Here is a 21,330-nt window from a genome sequence, read left to right on the forward strand (position 1 = left end):
CATAGGACAAGCAAAGACGTAGCATACAGACAGAGCAAACATAGGACAAGCAAGACAACGCTACAGACAACAGACAACGTGGAAAGCGGCAATTCACAGCTAGGGATTATGTTCACAAATCTGATTGACCTTTAGCCATGTCTTCATGCATTTTGTGAAAGTGTGATATGTGGTGCAGTTATGTGTGTCTGATGGCAGTGTATTCCAGACATGGGAAGCTCTCACAGAGAAAGCGGATTTACTAAAGGTGCTTTTCCTTAAGGGAAATTTACAGTCACCTCTCATGGCAGACCTTGTGGATCTGCTGCCATATGTTTGGGTTTTCTGTTTAACAAAAGTACTGAGTGGAGGGGGAGCCAGGCCATTTAGGATCTTGAATACAAGACATGCGTCGGTGTATTGCACAAGATTTTCCCAACTCAGGAGCTCATGCTTTCTGACGATGTAACAGTGATGATGGCTATTGGGCTTCCTATCAAGCACTTTGAGAGCCTGTTTGTAAACAGACTGAATAGGTTTTAATGTTGTACAGCAAGCTTGGGCCCAACTAGTCAAGCAGTATGTTAAGTGGGGGAGTATCATATATTTGAAGTACAGTTTTGCTACCTCTGTAGTCAAACAATTTCGTATAAATCTGAAATTAGCTAGGGTGAACTTGGTTATTTAAATTAACTTTTTCACATGCTTTTTAAAAGAGAGGTTGGAATCAAGTATGATGCCAATGTTCTTAAAATCAGATACCACCTGGAGCTTAGTAGGTGTGTTCAAACTTTTGACTGGTACTGTATATATAAAATAATACATATATTTACAAAAAATAATAAAAAATATATAGAGATATCTATATGGGGGATTGGAAATGATATAGACAATTACATTAAAGCCACAATCTATCTGCAATAAAGCTGATCTACCCTCTAAAATAATATACAGTGTGTATACAGGGATCCCTCGCCACTTCGCGGTTCACTTATCGCGGATTCGCTATTTCGCGGATTTTCATAATGCATTTTTTTTTTTTTTTGGTGCATTGTGCTCTGCATTCTGATTCGCTAAAAACTCACTCCCGCTTCTTGTATCAAAACATGCTACGAATTGTGCTAATCATTTTGTCGTCTCGTGCAGTTATGTGTAGTACATAAAACAGCTTGGCAAATTTAACTTAAGTTGGCCAAATTATCTTTGTATTTCGAACATCTCCTAAACCCATAATGTCGACGAAACGCCTGGACCGACAAAAGCACCTGCGGATGGGCCCAAACGGCGGAGAAGAGAACACTGCAGAGCGCAGTCAGGATGCAGCGGCCCAGTCTGAAGAGAGTGAAACGGCCTACACGTGAGTCACTGTATTTGTATACATGTAATAGTTGCTAATTGTAAAAAAAAAAAAAAAGTTTTCTATTTCGCGGATTTCACTTATCGCGGGTCATTTTCGGAACGTAACCCCCGCGATAAACGAGGGATTACTGTATTAAATATACTGAACAAAAATATAAATGCACATGCAACAATTTCAATTTTTTTACTGAGTTACAGTTCATATAAGGAAATCAGTCAGTGACAAAAACAAATCACTAAGCCCTAATCTATGGATTTCACATGACTGGGCAGGGGCACAGCCATGGGTTGGCTTGTGAGGTCATAGTCCCACCCAATGGGAGCCAGGCCCACCCACTGAGGAGCCAGGCCCAGCAAATCAGAATTGTTTTTTCTCCCACAAAAGGGCTTTATTACAGACAGAAATACTCCTCAGTTTCATCAGCTGTCTGGGCTGCTGGTCTCAGACGATCCCGCAGGTAAAGAAGCCAGATGTGGAGGTCCTGGGCTGGTGTGGTTACACGTGGTCTGCGGTTGTGAGGCCAGTTGGAAGTACTACCAAATTCTCTAAAATGATGTTGGGGGCAGCTTATGGTAGAGAAAATGAACATTCAATTCTCTGGCAACAGCTCTGGTGGACATTCCTGCAGTCAGGATGTCAATTGCATGCTCACTTCAAAACTTGAGACATTCGTGGCATTGTGGTGTTTGTCAAAAATGCACATTTAAGAGTGGCTTATATTGTCCCAGCACAAGGTACATCTGTGTAATGATCATGCTGTTTAATCAGTCTTCTTGATATGCCACACCTGTCAGGTGGGTGGATTATCTTGGCAAATGATAAATGCTCACTAACAGGGATGTAAACAAATATGTTTTTCAGAGAAATAAGCTTTCTGTGCATATGGAAACATTTTTCAGCTAATGAAACATGGGACCAACACTTTACATGTTGCTTTCATATTTTGTTCAGTGTAACAATCAACCTTGTGATTAACCTGAGATAGATGAGTGGGGGTTACCTTGGGGATGGGTTATTTTTCCTTTTTTTTTCCTCCTCTTCTTCCCTCCGCCCCCTTTTTTTATTTCTAAAACAGCTTGGCAAATTTACATTAAGTTGGCCAAATTATCTTGTAATTTCGAACATCTCCTAAACCCATAATGTCGACGAAACGGCCTGGACCGACAAAAGCACCTGCGGATGGGCCCAAACGGCGGAAGAAGAGAACACTGCAGAGCGCAGTCAGGATGCAGCGGCCCAGTCTGAAGAGCAGTGAAACGGCCTACACGTGAGTCACTGTATTTGTATACATGTAATAGTTGCTAATTGTAAAAAAAAAAAAAAGTTTTCTATTTCGCGGATTTCACTTATCGCGGGTCATTTTCGGAACGTAACCCCCGCGATAAACGAGGGATTACTGTATATATAATATACTGAACAAAAATATAAATGCAACATGCAACAATTTCAATTTTTTTACTGAGTTACAGTTCATATAAGGAAATCAGTCAGTGACAAAAACAAATCACTAAGCCCTAATCTATGGATTTCACATGACTGGGCAGGGGCACAGCCATGGGTTGGCTTGTGAGGTCATAGTCCCACCCAATTGGGAGCCAGGCCCACCCACTGAGGAGCCAGGCCCAGCAAATCAGAATTGTTTTTTCTCCCACAAAAGGGCTTTATTACAGACAGAAATACTCCTCAGTTTCATCAGCTGTCTGGGCTGCTGGTCTCAGACGATCCCGCAGGTAAAGAAGCCAGATGTGGAGGTCCTGGGCTGGTGTGGTTACACGTGGTCTGCGGTTGTGAGGCCAGTTGGAAGTACTACCAAATTCTCTAAAATGATGTTGGGGGCAGCTTATGGTAGAGAAATGAACATTCAATTCTCTGGCAACAGCTCTGGTGGACATTCCTGCAGTCAGGATGTCAATTGCATGCTCACTTCAAAACTTGAGACATCTGTGGCATTGTGGTGTTTGTCAAAAATGCACATTTAAGAGTGGCCTTATATTGTCCCCAGCACAAGGTACATCTGTGTAATGATCATGCTGTTTAATCAGCTTCTTGATATGCCACACCTGTCAGGTGGGTGGATTATCTTGGCAAATGATAAATGCTCACTAACAGGGATGTAAACAAATATGTTTTTCAGAGAAATAAGCTTTCTGTGCATATGGAACATTTTATTTCAGCTAATGAAACATGGGACCAACACTTTACATGTTGCTTTCATATTTTTGTTCAGTGTAACAATCAACCTTGTGATTAACTGAGATAGATGAGTGTACCTGGGATGTTTTTCTCCTGATGCTGAGCAAAGCAAGCAGTGGGACTCATTTCCCCCCACATGCACTTGAATTCGTTTCCCTGGCTGAGGGCATAATCAGCATGTCCCCCACCCCCGCCAGGCAACTGTGCCCTGTTGATAGCTGGCTCACGCAAGCTCTTCCATTCAGTTTTCTCTCTCTCCATCTCTCTCTCCTCCGGAAGCTCCGGCAGGGGAGCCAGACATTTGATTGACTGGTGGCCGAGTCGGCAGGACAGCTATTATTATAGTTTTTACCTCTGGCTGGGGGGGGGGGGGGGGTCTGGCCTACAGCCCCTGCTTTGTGTGCCCAATAGTCAATTAGAGGTGGGCCACCGCCGGAGACGACAGGGATGCAGGGTTAATTGCAGAGGACCTAACAGCTGGCTCTATCAGGGCCCATTGTGCATTGCAGCAGTTGTCACGGCAATCGAGGACCGGCCTGTAATCGTTGACTAATCAGCCATGTGCCAGATGACACCTCCATTAGCACAAGGCAGGTATTGTTTAGCGTGCCGCCTCTGGCTCCTCCTCCACCCCCTGGCCTGCGCTTCCTTTCACAGCCCTGCTTTTGTCTGGCGTTGGTAACAAGGGGGGGGGGGGATGTCATAGCCCTGATTCTATTTAGCCGAGGACCCAACAATAGGCACGGGTCAAGGGTGTCCCCTCCAACAATGCTTTTTCAAATCGTCAATTCCCGAATGCAATACATTTAAGCAAGTAAAACTTTTTCCAAAGTAAGTGATTCGGGCATGAGGGATTGGAAGGCCATTCTAGCCATTAATTATTAACTTGAATAGCTTCCATAACAATGAGGTGGAAAGGGCAAAGCGTTGCTTGCTCGCTCCGTGGAGGGAGGGAGGACAGATTGAATATGCAACAGCATGGTGGAAATGGAAAAAAGTAGATTAGGATGGCTTGGCCTAAAAGTATTGTGGTTTATAGGGTGACGGGGCTGCAGCGGCTAATGTCCTCTGTGGCCCTCAATGGTGCTGACAGCTCATGCACATTTAACAGCAGCGACTCGTCTCTGGAGAACAGGTTAACGCCGGTGAACCTGGTGGATGTTGCACTGTGGCTGACCCTGTGTTTTCTTTCATCTTTCTCTCCCCCTACCTACCTACAAATCAGCTCCTGTTGTATTTTCCCTAACCCTCTCGTCCTCACAGCCTCTTTTGATTTGGTTATAGCTAATGCATGTTATGTGTTCATCATTCTGTGAAGACATAATTGCAAACATCCCAACCACCTAGTATTTTACCCTCTTCTTTTTAAACAAGGACATTTCCTTTGGCTTTGTTGGTGTAGGATAAAAGAGGGGATAGATGGATGTGTAAAGTAAGCACCACATTGATACTGGCTTGTGCCTGAGAGTGAGAAAATACCAGATGCTCTGATTTGATGTGTGACTCGTTGGCTTCTCATAATAACTAGAAATATCCCCAACCTGCTCCTGATTTTAGAACGTTTGGAGCTCTAATAAATGGAAGCAAGGAAGGAGAGGATTTCATCCAGTTCTTTCTGGCTTATTCCTGTGAATATTCAATTAAGCCACTAATTAGAATGCCAAGCAGTTTTATGCTGCTCTGAATTTGATACTGCACTCTCTCTGACTCCGCGTCTCTCTCCTTTCCTCCTATCTTTCTTCCCTCCCTCTCTCCTTCCATCCCTCCCTCCCTTTGCCTCCAACTAACCTAACTCCACGCTCTCCTGCTCACTCCGTCTGCCACTGCTTCTTGTGATCAACACAATTTGACCCCTCACTTAGAAGTGCACCGAATTTAAGGGATTTGTTTAGTCTAATCCCATTCCCAGTTCTCTTTATTGCTGTATCGTACCCAGTGGACCTCATCATACCCAGTGGACCCCACCCCCCACCCCATCCTTCCTTCCCTCCTCCCACCTTGCCTCCTACATCCTTCCCTCCTCCACCCCCACACACAGAAAATTAGTTAATCAGAATTCAGAGTACCGCTGTCTGATTAAAGGAGTGTTAATTGAGTGTTCAGGATTGGGCAACACACACACACACACACACACACACACACACACACACACACACACACACACACACACACACACACCACACACACACACACACACACACACACCATCCCCAAAGACGGCACAGGGCACTCCAAGGACGATGCCCTTGGTGAGCTCCATGTCACCAAAACCAATGGAAGAACAGTTACAGCCACTTTGTGTTTCTGCTTTGTGTTATTAAAGGCCCTGTTGAGAAAGGCCCTCTGCTGTTCAGTCCTGTTCTCTTCAATTCCATCTCACCATGCTGTAGTTTATCCCTAGCTCTGCCATCTCTCTCTCGCTCTCTCAGTAGTGGTACACACAGACACTAGTGGTGTGCTGGTCAGAGATATTTTTCTTCTTCTCTGTTCGTCTCTGTTTCTTTCGTTTAGGGCCCGGGGAGTAAATGCAAAAACAAACATTGGTACCTGAATGGCCTTACTGAAGAGCTCAGTGACTTTTAATGTGGTACCGTCTTAGGATGCCACCTTTCCAACAAAGTTTGTCAAATGTCTGCCCTGGTAGACCCGCCCCGGTCAACTGTAAGAGCTGTTATTGTGAAGGGGAAACGTCTAGGAGCAACAACGGCTCAGCCCCGAAGTGGTAGGCAAAACAAGCTCACGAAACGGGACCACCGAGTGCTGAAGCGCGTAGCACGTAACAATCTGTCCTTTGTTTCTACACTCACTACCGATTTCCAAACTGCCTCTAGAAACAATATCAGCACAAGAACTGTTTGTCGGGAGCTTCATGAAATGGGTTTCCATGTCCGAGCAACCGCACACAAGCCTAAGATCACCATGCGCAATGCCAAACGTTGGCTGGAGTGGTGTAAAGCTCGTCGCCATTGGACTCTGGAGCAGTGGAAACGCGTTCTCTGGAGTGATGACTCACACTTCACCATTTGGAAGTCCGACGGACAAATCTGGGTTTGGCGGACGCCAGGAGAACGCTACCATAGTGCCAACTGTAAAGTTTGGTGTGGGAGGAATAATGGTCTGGGGCTGTTTTTCATTGTTAGGCCCCTTAATTCCAGTGAAGGGAACTCTTAATGATACAGCATACAATGACATTCTAGATGATTCTGTGCTCCCAACTTTGTGGCAACAGTTCGGGAAGGCCCTTTCCTGTTTCAGCTTGACAATGCCCCCATGCACAAAGTGAGATCCATACAGAAATGGTTTGTTGATCTGTGTGGAAGAACTTGACTAGCTTGCACAGAGCCCTGACCTCAACCCCATCGAACACCTTTGGGATGAATTGGAACGCCGACTGCGAGCCAGGTCTAATCGCCCAACATCAGTGTCCGACCTCACTAATGCTCTTGTGGCTGAATGGAAGCAATTCCCTGCAGCAATGTTCCAACATCTAGTGGAAAGTCTTCCCAGAAGAGTGGAGGCTGTTATAGCAGCAAAGGGGGGACCAACTCCATATTAATGCCCTTGATTTTGGAATGAGATGTTCGAGCAGGTGTCCACATACTTCTGATCATGTAGTGTACCTAACTGCGCATTTGCATTCTCTGATGATGCTGAAGGAAAGAAATCATGTTTCTCCACAAAAAATGTAGCCTGCATTTGGTGTACAATTTTACTGCAAGGCTATGTGAGAGGTTATAGACCTACAGTCAGTTTTCAGATTTCAGTTTCCATTTAACCCATCTGCACAGTAGGCTACAGTTCACTGATGTGCCATAGGCCTATTTGAAGTCCCCGTCTTGTGACTGTCGATTTGTATAGCGTCTCACAACCATCACACATAACACACACTGCTATCATCCACTCTCCATTTCGCTGCTTTTCTATTATTGAATTAAACTCCGACATTGTCCTTTTTGACTCGTGGATCGACTAACTTTTTCTGCCTGTTCTCAAAAGCATTTGATAATTGGGGTGTAGGCTATTTGGCTAGCGTACAGTTATAGGCCCTAAAGATTAGGCTTATGCACTAATGCCAGATAGCCTAAAATAATGAAGGGAAAAACCTCAGATAAAATGTGCTATGTACACAAACATCTGCCACAATAATCACATTACTTGTATTTTTTAAACAAGCTCCTTATAAACTGCACAAGCATCCGAAACACTGTTGTTTTGACAAGTAGCTATAAATCACTGATATCGATTAGGATGGAATCAGGTTGTACGTGATGTTGAAACGAACACAACTAAAAAAACAAACGTATGTATAAGTGTGGGTTGGACACCAAGAGATTGTTGCTGAAGGGAGGACTTCCCATCTGAAGGTAAGTGCTAGGACATCTCAGGAGAGACCGAGCGTGCACCCACTTTTGCCCTCAGAACAGCCTCAGTTTGTCGGGCATGGACTCTACAAGGTGTCAAAAGTGTTCCACAGGGATGCTGGCCCATGTTCACTCCAATGCTTCCCACAGTTGTGTCAAGTTTGCTGGATGTCCTTTGGGTTGGTTGACCATTCTTGATACACATGGGAAACAATCCATGTCACAATTGTCTGAAGGCTTGAAAATCCTTCTTTAACCTGTCTCCTCTGCTTCCTCCCCTTCATCAACACTGATTTTAAGTTAATTTAGCAAGTAACATCAATAAGGGATTACCACTTTCACCTGGTCAGTCTATGCCATGGAAAGAGTAGGTGGTCTTGTGTAAATTGGATTTTAAGGTATTGTTTTCTCTTTATTCAACCTGCCCGTCACCCACACAATATTTAATGACCCTAAACCCGCCCACCCTGTGGATATAACCATGGGGACTGCGGGCAACCCGTGAATCAATCAAATAAATGTATTTTTAAAGCCCTTTTTACATCAGCAGATACACTAACATACACTAACACACACACACATTGCCTCTCTTACTCGGGTGCTTGGCACTAATGAGCGATGGCATTTAGAGATGTGCCCGCTCTGACACATGGGCATTGTGTGCCAGGCGCTGGGTGGTTAAGGGCGAAGGTCAGCCCGTTAATTGCCTCCCTGCCATCTCCTCACCCTGGCGTGGGAGCCCAGCCCAGCTCTCACCACCACTAGCTGCACCCGGCAATGCCACTTCTCTTCACTTCAGGTAGTTTAATCTTGTGGTATCGGGGTTGGATAGTCATTGAAGTGATGGTTTGGAGAGTGGTAGTCGTAGCATTTTGCTATAAAGCCGTGTTGGTCTTTCCTGTATTTCTTCTGTTCTGTGACGATGTTTCAGATGTACACGTGAGAGTGCCGGTCGTCGCCTCATGCCTCGTTCTGAAGAAGAGAAAAAAGTGTATTCTTCCATCCCCAGGGGAAGTAATTAATCCGTACAGGGCTGTCAGGTGTTGAAATGAAGCGAGTGTGAAGCATTTAGCCCAGGAGGCATTGCAGGCTGTCGCCCGCCCAGGCACCTGTTGTCGTCCCTGCCCTACATTTCAGTAGAGAGCAGGATGCTCCAGTGATGGCAAGTGAAACACACAATCACAGCTGGAGCTCGTGCGTGTGTGTGTGTGTGTGTGTGTGTGTGTGTGTGTGCGGGAAACCCCTAGCCCTGTGGGGAGGCAGTAGGGGGAGGATGCAGTGGGTGGGTGCCTCAGAGGGTGTTTATCAGCCAGTACCATCTGTACTCTGCTGCTCAGCACTGTGATCTACTGCAGCCAGAGCCAATAAGTCCCGCAAAGCTGCAGATCTGGCCTGAACACCGCCAGGCAGTGTCCTTTCTCCATGGCCTTAGTTTACTTATCCTGACATACTGCTCCTCCTGGGAGAAGACCGATGAAGAGACCCTGGCCATGCACATCAAACACCACATCAAAGTGTTTGTGAGCGTGTGTGTGTGTGTACGAGCGTGTTTGTGCACAAATGAGAGGGGAGAGAGAAACAGAGAATGGGAGAATGACGTAGAGAATTGTGTGTGTCACAAACTCTGCAACAAAGAAATGATTGTAGGCAATTAGAATCAGAAAGAGCACAGACACTAATTTACCACCTCCATTCTTCTACCCCTCCTCATTCTTCTACTCCACCTCCTGCTCCTCATCCTTCTACTCCACCTCCTGCTCCTCATCCTTCTACTCCTCCTTCTATTCCTCATCTTTCTACTCCTCATCCTTCTACTCCTCTGCCTTTGTGGGGCTGAGAGAGGTTCTGCCTGTTGACAAACAACGGGTGAGAGAGGGAGTAGTGGGGCGTTTCTCTGTGGCCAGCCTGATCTCATAGAATGAGGTTTCTGCAGGAGGGAAAAAGACGGCACAGCAGTCAGGTGTGGAAAATATGGACTCGGTCACCAGAAAGAAATGGGAATTAGCCACCTTAAAAAAAAAATTAAAAATCCTGGCTCTTTCTGGCAATTTTTTTTTATTGTATTTTTTCTCATGTGGCAGTAATTAGGAGAAATTATGGGAGTGCGAGGGGCGGCACAGGTCATTGATATGCCAAAGCTGAGTATCTCTCCTCATTTAAACCATGTGATGATCAAAGATGGGTTTTTTTATCCTGTGTTGTAAAGAAGATCAGAAAAAAACGGCCTTTTTCTCTTTAGAGCAAATGAAATAAGTGCCTGTGGGAACATCAAAGCATGGTGCCACCACTGCTGTCACCAGGGAGGGTTGTGTCCCAGTCAGGCAGCCCCGGTCCTGCTACCCACTGATCTGGATGCCTATGGTCCTTTATGTACAAGTCCAGATTCGGACATGTACAGTGTCCTTGTAATCTGTACGGTGTCTGTATTAGGACATTCATACATATGTACAGTGTCCTTATCAGGAAACTCATACATCTTTGGTGTTAGTCATACACCTGCAACTTAATATTAAGGTGTTCTTAATGTTTTGTACACTGTGTATGACAGTTCCATCTCATTACATTGTGATCAGTTAATTTACAGCCATAAACATAGGATTGTGTTTTTTTAATCCATTGCCTCTTGTCTTATTTAGGACCAATTGTGATGCTGGAGTCTGATATATCTGTCATTGACTATTGAAAAGGTTGTGATATTTAGGCCTAATATATTTGTCTTGAACCATCAATGTTTTACTTCGACATACAGCATTTAATAGGCTCCTCTTGTAGTCGGAGCAAAGGGACTGCGCTTAAAAAGCATCTTCCATTTGGCATTGAAAATTCACAGACAATAATACTATGCCCTCCCCCCTGCTTTTTAACTCCCACTTTATTTCCTTTATGATATGGATCTTGCAGATTGAATAATTTTCATAGTTGAAGGCCCATTGCATTGTAGAAATGAACTCTCCATGGTATCAGTAATGGGAGCGGAGAAATTAGAGTTGTGACTGCTTAGCTATGGAGTCTCTTTAACATGACTTTGTGATAGGAAATTATATAGAGTAAGTCCCGCTCACACATCCCCTACCCTCGACACTCCTCAGGTTTCCAAAACATTCGTTGACTGATTCTTTGGCTTCTCATTTTGGTGCTTTTTTTGGTTAGCTTTTGCATAAAAATCACATTTTTGAAGAGGTTGTGAGTCATTGGTGGCAGTTGATTTATCGTTGGTCAATTTAGTTATTTTCCCTGACGCCACTTTTTGTCGGACGTAGTTAATTAGCCATGAAATTGTCTGAATAATGTCGTTTGAATCCAATATCGCCATGGTACACCACCCCCCAACACTGACACGTTTTATTTTTTGTATGGACATTTTGCTGCCTGCCACCTCTACTCACGTCGGTTAAACTCTTCCAACCTGAGTAAAGGCCAATCAAAGTATTTTGTGTGAGCGGACTCGAACATTGTGGAATTAAATTTTGGGGGTTGGAATGGCTGCAGGTACTTCAGGTAGCATAGCCCCACTACAACCACTAGTTTCAGTTGTGCGTGACACATGAGCTTGGTTATGAGAGTGTAATTCTGGTACCAGGCAGAATATCTAGCTAGTGTTACTCCCATAGAGATGTGTACGTATATGACTATATTAATGTGTTCAAATTCAATCTGTGGTTACTCCCCTATACTACAACTTAGATCTAAACGTTACAATTCAGAGATTCCCAGCAGTAGTTTATCAGCAGTCGTCACAGTTCTCTCTAGTTATTCAACATGGTCTCATTAAAATATATTTAAAAATTGTGAACCATTGTAGTTATACTTGTGGTGATGTATTAGTTTGATGTTCCCTGTGGTGAGGTATTAGTTTGATGTTCCCTGTGGTGACGTATTAGTTTGATGTTCCCTGTGGTGATGTATTACTTGGTCACATGTTGGTTAGCTCTGTCCCTTGTTCTCACTCCAGTGTCTCTCTCTTTGTCTTGCAGGTGAGCTGGTGGTTCCCATGCATTCTCCCCGCTACCCCAGCGTGGCTGAGCTGGATGCCTTCGCCCAGAAGACGCAGAGCAGCCCACTCTCCATCAAGATCTTCCCCACCAACATCAGGGTCCCCCAGCACAAGCACCTTAACCGGACTGTGAATGGCTTTGACACCACAGGTAGCCAGCGCTACAGCCCCTACCCACACCTCCACACCGGCGGCTACACAGGACTCCTGGCCATTGTCAATGCCTCCTCCCCCTCCCCCTTCGGCCCCACTAAGGGCATCATCAAGAACTCGGAAGGCAGACGGACTAAGCTCTCCCCAGCCCAAATAGCTGTGGCCCCGTACCCGCCCCCTAGCAGTAGCACTTTAGCCAATGGCCACGGCCAGATGGTGTACCACACGGGGTCCTCGAAGCCCCCTGAAGCACCTGCCCTCTCCCGCTCGGTGCCCCCTAACGTCACTGTGGCCGGCTCTATGATCCCCGTGACAGGGGGGCGAGGCCTGGCCCAGCCCCTCTCCCAGTCCAATCTTCCCTCCATCCAGAGCATCATCTATCAGATAAACCAGCACTGCCAGGCCCAGGCTCTGCAGCAAGTGTGCCAGGGGGCCACCTCCTCCACCGCACCTTCCACCAACCCCAGCCCCTCCAAGCAGGGTGCGGGGGGTGTCATGGGCATCTCCTCTGGCTCCTCAGGGGGCGGCTATGTGGGCAGCATTGCGCCCCAGCCTAACCTGGTGTACACAGGAGCGGGGCTGCCGCTGGCGGCCCACAGTGGCGAGGCCATGAAGGCCGGGGTGTACTCGGACAGTATGGACTACATCCTGTGGCAGAAACAGCAGCAGCAACAACAACAGGCTGTGCTTCGCATGTACAGTGGGGGCAGTGGGGGAGGAGGGGCCATCAGTAAGTCCCCTGAAAGCTGTGGTGCCCCGGGGGGAGGGGGGATTATGGCCAAGGCCCAGGTGTTGTCGTCGTCGTCCTCCTCCTCCTCCTCCAGACCCTACCACCTGACGGGAGGCGTTGGCAGCGGGGGGTGCCTGGACAAGGTCAGCTCCTCCCCTCTGAACTGCATGGGGATGCATGGCAACTTCTCTGTGGGCCAGTACTTTGCCCCGCCCTGGAACAGCGTGCTGGTCACCCCTGACAGTGACTGTTACAACCCCCACCAGGAGCTCCTGAGGACCACCACAGGAGGACCAGCTACGGGGGGCCACAGGGAGATGGGCTACCACCACCACCCCCACCACCATCACCACTACCCCGCCATGGACAGCGGGAGTGGGGGAGGCCTCTGCTGCAGCCTGCCCAGTAAGAGCCAGCTGTGCAACACATCGGTGCTGAGCAGCAGCCTGCAGTCTCTGGAGTACCTGGTCAACGACATCCACCCACCCTGCATTAAAGAGCAGATGCTGGGCAAAGGCTACGAGACTGTGTCGGTGCCAAGGCTGTTGGACCACCAGCATGCCCACATCCGCCTCCCGATTTACAGATAGAGTGGGGGATAAGAGCGCAAGTGCCAGAGCTCAAGAATTAATGAATGATGCAAAATCTGGATTAAAGGTGAGGGACAGAGAAGATCTTGACTTCCTGGGGATGTACAAGTCTGTTGAGACTGGCACTGCTTGAAGCAGCTCGGGGGCTCCAGGGAGGGAAGCGATGGCGTTAGACTGGATCCTGTGTTGGATGACAGGCTGGGGGGGTTCTCCCTCTTAGCCCAGAGTGGTTATTTATCAGTGGGGGAGAAAATGGATTTCAGTGGTTTTGGTTTTTAGAAGATTCTCCAGATGTTCCGTGGTTTAGTTTGCCAACTGGAATTTGGGGCTGTTTTTTTTTTCTTGTTTTGTTGTTGAGTTGACTAAACTTTTTCCTGAGAATCATAGCTTGATATGAAGTGCATACAGCCACCTCTGTTCCCCCATCCAAATAGAAAGCCAGTGGGGTGCTGTAGTCACATAGAAGGACCCAAAGGGCCAAGGTGTAGGGCTGCTTTCTAAACTCCAAAAGAATAGGCACACACATACAAACACACACACACACATACATTTGCATGCACACACGCACACAAACACACACAGAAACACGCACACACACACACACACAAACACGCACACACACACACACAAACACGCACGCAACACACGCACACAAACACGCACGCACACAACACACGCACGCACCACACAAGGACACAAGCGCGCACGGCACACAAGGACACAAGCACGCACACAAGCAGCACACAAGCACGCACGACGCACACAAGCACGCACACAGCACGCACACAAGCCACGCACGCCAAACACTCCACTCACGCACACAACACAGCACGCACACATGCACACTCACGCACACACCACACACACACACACGCACGCACACAAACACGCACGCACACAAACACGCACGCACACAAACACGCACGCACAACAAAACACGCACGCACACAAACACGCACGCACACAAACACGCACGCACAACAAACACGCACGCACACAACACGCACGCACACAAACACGCACGCACGCACGCACACAAACACGCACGCACGCAACAAAACGCACGCACGCACAACAAACACGCACGCACGCACACAAACCGCACGCACACAAACACGCACGCACACAACACGCACCACACAACACGCACCACACCGCACGCACACACGCACGCAAACACGCACGCAAACACGCACGCAAACACGCAAACACGCACGCAAACACGCACGCAAACACCGCACGCAAACACGCACGCAAACACGCACGCAAACACGCACGCACCACGCACACAACACAAACACGCACACAAACACAAACACGCACAAAACACAAACACGCACACAAAACGCACACAAACACACAACACGCACACAAACACACAAACGACAACACAAACACGCCACACGCACAAACACGCACACGCACAAACACAAACAGCACACGCACAAACACAAACACGCACAAACACAAACACACACAAACACGCACACAAACACGCACACGCACACAAACACGCACACAAACACGCACACAAAAACGCACACAAACACGCACAACAAACACGCACCCAAACACGCACACAAACCGCACACAACACAGACACGCACGCAAGCAAACAACAAACAAACACCACGCACGCAAACAAACAAACAAACAACACGCATGCAATAATGCACGCAAACAAACACGCAAACAAACAAACAAGCACACAAATGCACACACGCACACAAACGCAAACACACACAAACGCACGCACACACAAACGCACGCACACACGCGCACACACACACACACACACAAACGCACACACACACCTATATGCATACACACACACACAATATACTAAGAAGAAAAATAAAAACATGGAATCAGTACTTTGGTATGATGTGCAAGAATCACAATATTGAATGAAAAATATATTACAATATTAGTAATTATTGTTATAATTGATACTATAAATTGCACTGCTTGGAGTTTAAAAACATTGTTAACTTTGGAGGTTGGAAATGGGTAGTTTGGATATGATATGTTGAAGAAACTTAAACTTGAAACTACTTTTGTTGTTTTATATATTTGTGGGTATATTATATGCATTGGCTGCTATGGGGGAAAGTGTCTCAACGCTTTTTATTGTTTCATGTGGGGTTTATTGGTTTATTTTGTTATTCCTCCTCAAACTGACGTGCAGTTTCTGATGTTCTGGTGTAAGGCATAGTGGCTGGCCAGAGTGCTCTCTTCTCTAACCAACACTGGAATCTACAGTATATCTTCAAAACAAAACATTTTGCAAAAAAAAAGATTAGAAAAATGTCACTATTGAAGATTATGATTGAGAGGTTGTCCACTATGACCTTGTGTGTGTTAGTTTATTTTTGTCCCCTAGACCTCCCCCCCCAACAAAGAAACCCCCAGTTTAGGAATCTGAAAATGAGGCTGAATCAGCTTTTTCCTATGAGAGGGCTTTTTACTTAATTCAGCTATAATGCTATTCCTCTCTTGCCTAACTTTTATAAGTAAGTATGGTAGAAGTGGGATATCCCTTTCACTTTTGGGACGTATCATATAGAAGGAGTGTGAGCCGGGACCAAGGGAGTCTGTCCAGGGTACACCGATGTGCCCCATACCCCGAAAAACAAGAACAAAGTGAAACAATCATGCCCTGTCCTCTCAGGTGATGTGAGGTGAGACAAGGTTCACTGCTTTTTCCTAGTACGTTTCAGCCCATGGTTGAGATGAGTTGAGTCCAGGTCATTCATTGACTTTAGGATTCAGAACATTTAAATATTTATTATGTCTATGAGTTTCCCTTGAATGTGCTGCACTTAAATTACTGAGATGTCTAATGCCTTTTGGGACTCGAGTGAACCCGAGAAAAAAGACAAATAGGATCAGTGCAGCAGTGAAGCAGTCCTCTGGTCCCAAATTAGCATTTCCTTTGTCAGTCAAATTTCACTGGTAAATTGAATTTATTAACTGGAGAGAGAGCTGGGCTTTGTCACGGGGAAATGCTGGCAACAGTGGAGATTTATAAAGTGCAATTATTATGACTGTATTAACGTTTCTCTGAGCTTACACCAAAAAATGTAAACTACAGTTGTGAATACATTCCCAATGTTCCCCGATCCCCATCCTTTTCTGTTTTCAGGTGTAAAATAAATCTCATTTGAGAATATATTCAGAAGCCAAATCTTGGCTGTGAGAATTGTCATTATTTTTCTATTGTCCTAAAAAAAAAGAGAGAAAATGATCTCAAGTCAAATATCCACATGATTCTGGGGATGCTTGTGTTTCTGGCGAGTCATGGTGTGGCTATATCTAAGGTTTGTGTGTGTGAAATGTGTGTTAAAAAGGCTTCATACATGCTTTTGAGGTCATTACAGAAGCCAAACTAACCTTTGCATAAGGAATTGCTCTTTTAAATTTGCCACGTGTTCAAATGGCCTAGTATGAGTTGCGTCCATTGTTCACATACACTGAAAAATAACAATTATCGACCTACAGTCTTTGTATCTTCGAATTTGAAGATATTCCAACACTGTATCCCTAGATTTACTAGAGCCACAAAAAGGAGACCACTAACAGCACCTCAACGCATCAGCAAACGTAATTTACGTTTTCCCCTCAACCTGCTTTTTAATCAGAATCATGAGTCTTAATGAATATGCTAATGTTTGTGGAAGTCCTTGGAAGGCTGATGAAGCAAAGCTCTTAGACCAAAGAGTACCTGGACTTGCACTAGTAGTTTAAGTAAGCCTCAAAGGCCCAATGCAGCAGTTTTTATCTCAATATCAAATCATTTCGGGGTAACAATTTAATTACCTTACTGTGATTGATTGTTTTCAATTAAAATGGTCAAAAAGAAACAAACATTTCTCGAGCAGGAAGAACTGAACTGAAAGTTTTCAGTTTGAGCTGAAAATTTGCTGTTATTGGCAGAGCGGTTTAGAACGCTCTCTTATTGGTGTATTAACTAATTTACCACATGGTGATGTCCCCATGGATGGCCAAAACTCCATCCCACCAAACAGCTCTTAAACTAAAAGGCCATTTATAACTTTCACAATTTCACAGTATTATTCCAACGTCATAGTTTGGAAATGTATATAAAACACAGGCAAATCATGTTTTTGACTGCACTGGGCCTTTAACATTCCATAGTAAAATATTTTAATGTTGTTTCAACAGCTTAGTACCCCCGCCACAGTTCTGTTTCTGGCATCGTTTTATTCAGTCTTGTCGAAATATTTTGACAGATTTACAGAAGATGCATCAGATCCCAAATCCCCTTCCCTTTGGCTTCTGCACCCATGCATTAAACCATGTCACATGATGTTGGAGGAGGGCTAGTGAGACTTGTGTGGAGCAGTTGGTGTCAGCATTTTCCACAAGGAAACGTTAGTGGTGATGGGCCTCCCATCTAATGAGAGTATTGGATAACGCCTGGGTGACGAACTGTGGGAGTGGGATGAATTTGCCCACAGGATTGTAATGCACTATATCCTGTTTTTCAGAGAGCAAGGGGATTTTCTTGAGGGACAGAAGAATCGATTAAACCCTTCAACTATATTGTATTATATCCCTTATCCCATCAGGTATTTCTTCTCATGTTTTTATTTTTTTTGAAAATGACAAAATACCATCAAATCTACATTTTTCTCCTTATTAGAAAATTGAAAGGATATTTTAGAAATAAACATCTGAACTGTGAGCTCATGCCCTCTGCCCTTCGACTTCACTGTGGCAGACACTCAAGCTGACCACATGAGCCCCTGGGGACTTGGCATGCTGACGGATTGTCTTTCTTCTTTTGGTCGTATCTGTCAGATTGTTGTCACCACAAACGGAACGTCTCAGAGCACCCTTCCAGACGGGTATCTCTTCGTGCAGGGCATGTCATCTTCTGTCTGTCCCTTTTGGGACGTTATTGTTGTGCGTTGAAACGCAGATTGTCAATGTGCTTTTGAAACAGTGGACGTGCAGGACTTTACTCCTCAGCTCTCTTCCTCTCTCCTGACTCCACACAGACTTAAATTGAGGCTTATATTATATTATAGCCAAATTCAAAGCTCTGCACTCCACAATGGGCACTATCCTCTCAAACTAGTCCTGTAGACGGTTGATTTATTATGTAATGTCCATTTGCAACACTGCTTTTCAGAGTTGTACTAGTCATTATCTGAGGATAGAGAATAATACTGTGTTTGAGTTAAACTATTCCATAAAGAAAGTGTCATCGTTCCATTCATCTATAAAAATCGGGACCATTGACCCTTGGTCAATAAAGGCGATTGTTTTAGATTGTTAGCATTCAGTAATACTATTACAATGTATCTCTCGTGCTTCATTGGGTGGGATAGGAGGCTTTATTTTGTGGTCACACACAGCCTCCAAACCGTCTGTCCCTCTGTCCCAGACTCTGGATAAAGGGGGGTTACTGTTGATGTAATATACCTTACCCTCTGTCTACTTAGGACAATGGATGCTCAGCCTATATTAGGATAATGGAATTACATTTTCAATAAGACTTGTGGGCGTCCATCCATGGGTCCATCCGTGCAGGGCCTCTCTCAGCTGCAGAGGCAAAGTGCCATATGGCATGTCATTATGGAAGCCCTCCCTCCCTCCCTCGCCCTCATCCAGGGCCAATAGAGTTCACCAGTGCTTAAACAAACCCAATGTTAGGAGGACTGAAGGGATGGGGCAGTATAAGGGGGGTGGGAGTTACTGAAACACAGCCAATGCAGCGTCGTCTCAGAGGGCCTTCCTCTTCCACAACACCCTGGGCTCCGAGGCAGCGAAGGCTCTTTTGAAAGATGGCCTACTGTTTTTGATGATTGGGGGAGGATTTGTTTTATGTTGGATTATGCATGGATGTGGCTGTATGTGCCCAGGTCCTAGCTGGCTGAGGGGCCCTGCCTGCTCTCTGTGACAGATCTCACAAACAGAGAGAGATGGAGAGGCAGTGGGGGTCAGAGCAAGCCCCTGAAGCATTTAGTAATCAGGATAATTGCCACGTTGCGGCTGCTGCTGGTTTCAGCCTCACAGCCGGTGACTGTTCTCCCATATTCACATAGGCTATGTTTTGAGAAACAGTAGTGTGTGCCTCTGGGAGTGTTATGATGCACACTGGTTACTCACATCAAACCCTTCTGCCAATCTATCAAGATCTCTGGCCAGGATTCCAACAAATCACACTACACCAATATCACACTGTCTTTTCACTGGTAAATGCTGCAGATGTCGGCTGAAGCATAAAATTACCTTTATTAGTCAAGTGCAGTGGGATGTCGGTGCAGTTTGTTTGTATCCCGGCCTAGCACAGTTTTCAGTGAGGGGTATTGAAAGGTTTCCATTTGTATGAAGCACAAATGGTTTGTTCTTGTTTATCACCTGCCAGTTGTTCCTGGAAGGGCAGATGTCAGTGGATATATAACAACCGCCTACTCTTTTACTACAGAGAGAATGACCTCCACGACCTTTTTGCTATCTAACTGTGGCCAATGGATATGGAGAAAAGTTAATCTCACAGAATGTCTATTGATGCATTCCCCCAGTGCTCTGCATCTCAGGCATCTGAAGGGCACTGTGACACTGGCAGAGGGAAGATACTAAGTGTGAGGCCAATGGGGGAGAGGTAAAGAGGGATTGACTGTGATAGACAGGCTGTTAAGATCTCTCAGTAAACCCCCCCAGCCCCCGCCCCCTGGCTTCAAGTCCATGGCGTCTTTTCACCTTGTGTACATGCCTGTGGCCATAGAACTACTGCAGATATGAACAGGGGATAGGGGCAGATCAATGAAGGTCAACACTCCACTCCTTACCAGAGGGCTAGCTGAGACATATCCCCTGGCTGCACCATTGGGCCCCTGTGGTCCCCTATCTCAGGGACCTTTCCTCCACCTCTCCGCTACCAACTGGAACATCAGATCAACAAAGTCCTCCGTTTGGCTCTGTTTAAAGCAAACCATCGTTTCTATTGATAATTCAGTTTTTCTTGAAGAGGCTTGTTTAGGTGACATAAGAGCCTTACACAAGTTGCACGATATCTATATTGGGGATTGAATCGCCCACAGATGTGGAGCAGAGTGCTTACAGTTATCCCTCATGGGCACTGGTGATACAGTTGACAGATTGACATGTGAATATTACATTTGAATGTACAGTACTGTTGTTTCTAGCATTCTCTCTCTTTATATCATCAAAAAGCAATAAAAGCATTGGAAAATAAACCTATAGTACAGATCCAAGATCAGATCAATAGAATCAGAGGCACAGCTTAGAAGCCCTTCTCTGCCAACGGAGTGCAGCTGTGCACGATTTTCAGGCACCTACGAAGTAGAACTTTCTTCAATGTTACAACTGTATGTAACAACAAATTAATTCTAGAAGGGCCCCCAAATCTCTCATCTATTTCATGGGGTGGCTATATTGCTGTATCCAATCTAAAAAGTCTGAGGAATTTTTGTTTGTTTGTTCTAATTGTATCTATTCATTGTTCGTGTGGCACTTTGTGTGGTTCCTGTAGACAAACAGGACAGATTCTACAATGATCTCCATTGCTGCCAAAGTCTGAGGGTGCCACAACCTTGAGAAAATCATATCCAGTGCATTCGGAAAATATTCAGTCCACTTGCTCACTAACAGGGATGTAAACCAATTTGTGCAGAAAATTTAAATAAGCGTTTTGCTCATGAAACATGGGACCAACACTTTACATTTGCTTTTATATTTTTGCTCAGTGTATTTGAATCTTGGATTTCGAATAAAAGGTTCTGAATTCTAAAAAGAAAAAAGCTGTAAAATCCTTTAGCCTTGGAATGTTCAACTTTTGATTGTGCCTACAGCAAAGCATCCCTGTGATTGCTTAGCCCCCTCTATCCCAGCCCACATTTACAATCTCCCCATATTCGCCCCTACAGCACCCCTCCCCACCCCACCTCTATCTTATCCAATCTACTGAGACTGCCGCT

The 21,330-nt window shown here is 45.5% G+C and overlaps 1 protein-coding gene across 1 annotated transcript in view; it reads left to right on the top strand.

Annotated features, from left to right (window-relative positions):
- Positions 1-13,451, top strand: part of LOC111973723 (protein FAM222A-like) — a 69,791-nt gene extending 56,340 nt beyond the window's left edge. Inside the window, exon 3 of the mRNA XM_024001111.2 lies at positions 11,868-13,451. Within this exon, the coding sequence (XP_023856879.1) occupies positions 11,868-13,360 (1,493 nt within the window). The 3' untranslated portion in view covers positions 13,361-13,451. The remainder of the gene's footprint in view (positions 1-11,867) is intronic.
- The last annotated feature ends 7,879 nt before the right edge of the window (positions 13,452-21,330 follow it).

Source organism: Salvelinus sp. IW2-2015, linkage group LG15 (genome assembly GCF_002910315.2).
Source record: "Salvelinus sp. IW2-2015 linkage group LG15, ASM291031v2, whole genome shotgun sequence".
NCBI classification, from domain to species: Eukaryota; Metazoa; Chordata; class Actinopteri; order Salmoniformes; family Salmonidae; genus Salvelinus; species Salvelinus sp. IW2-2015.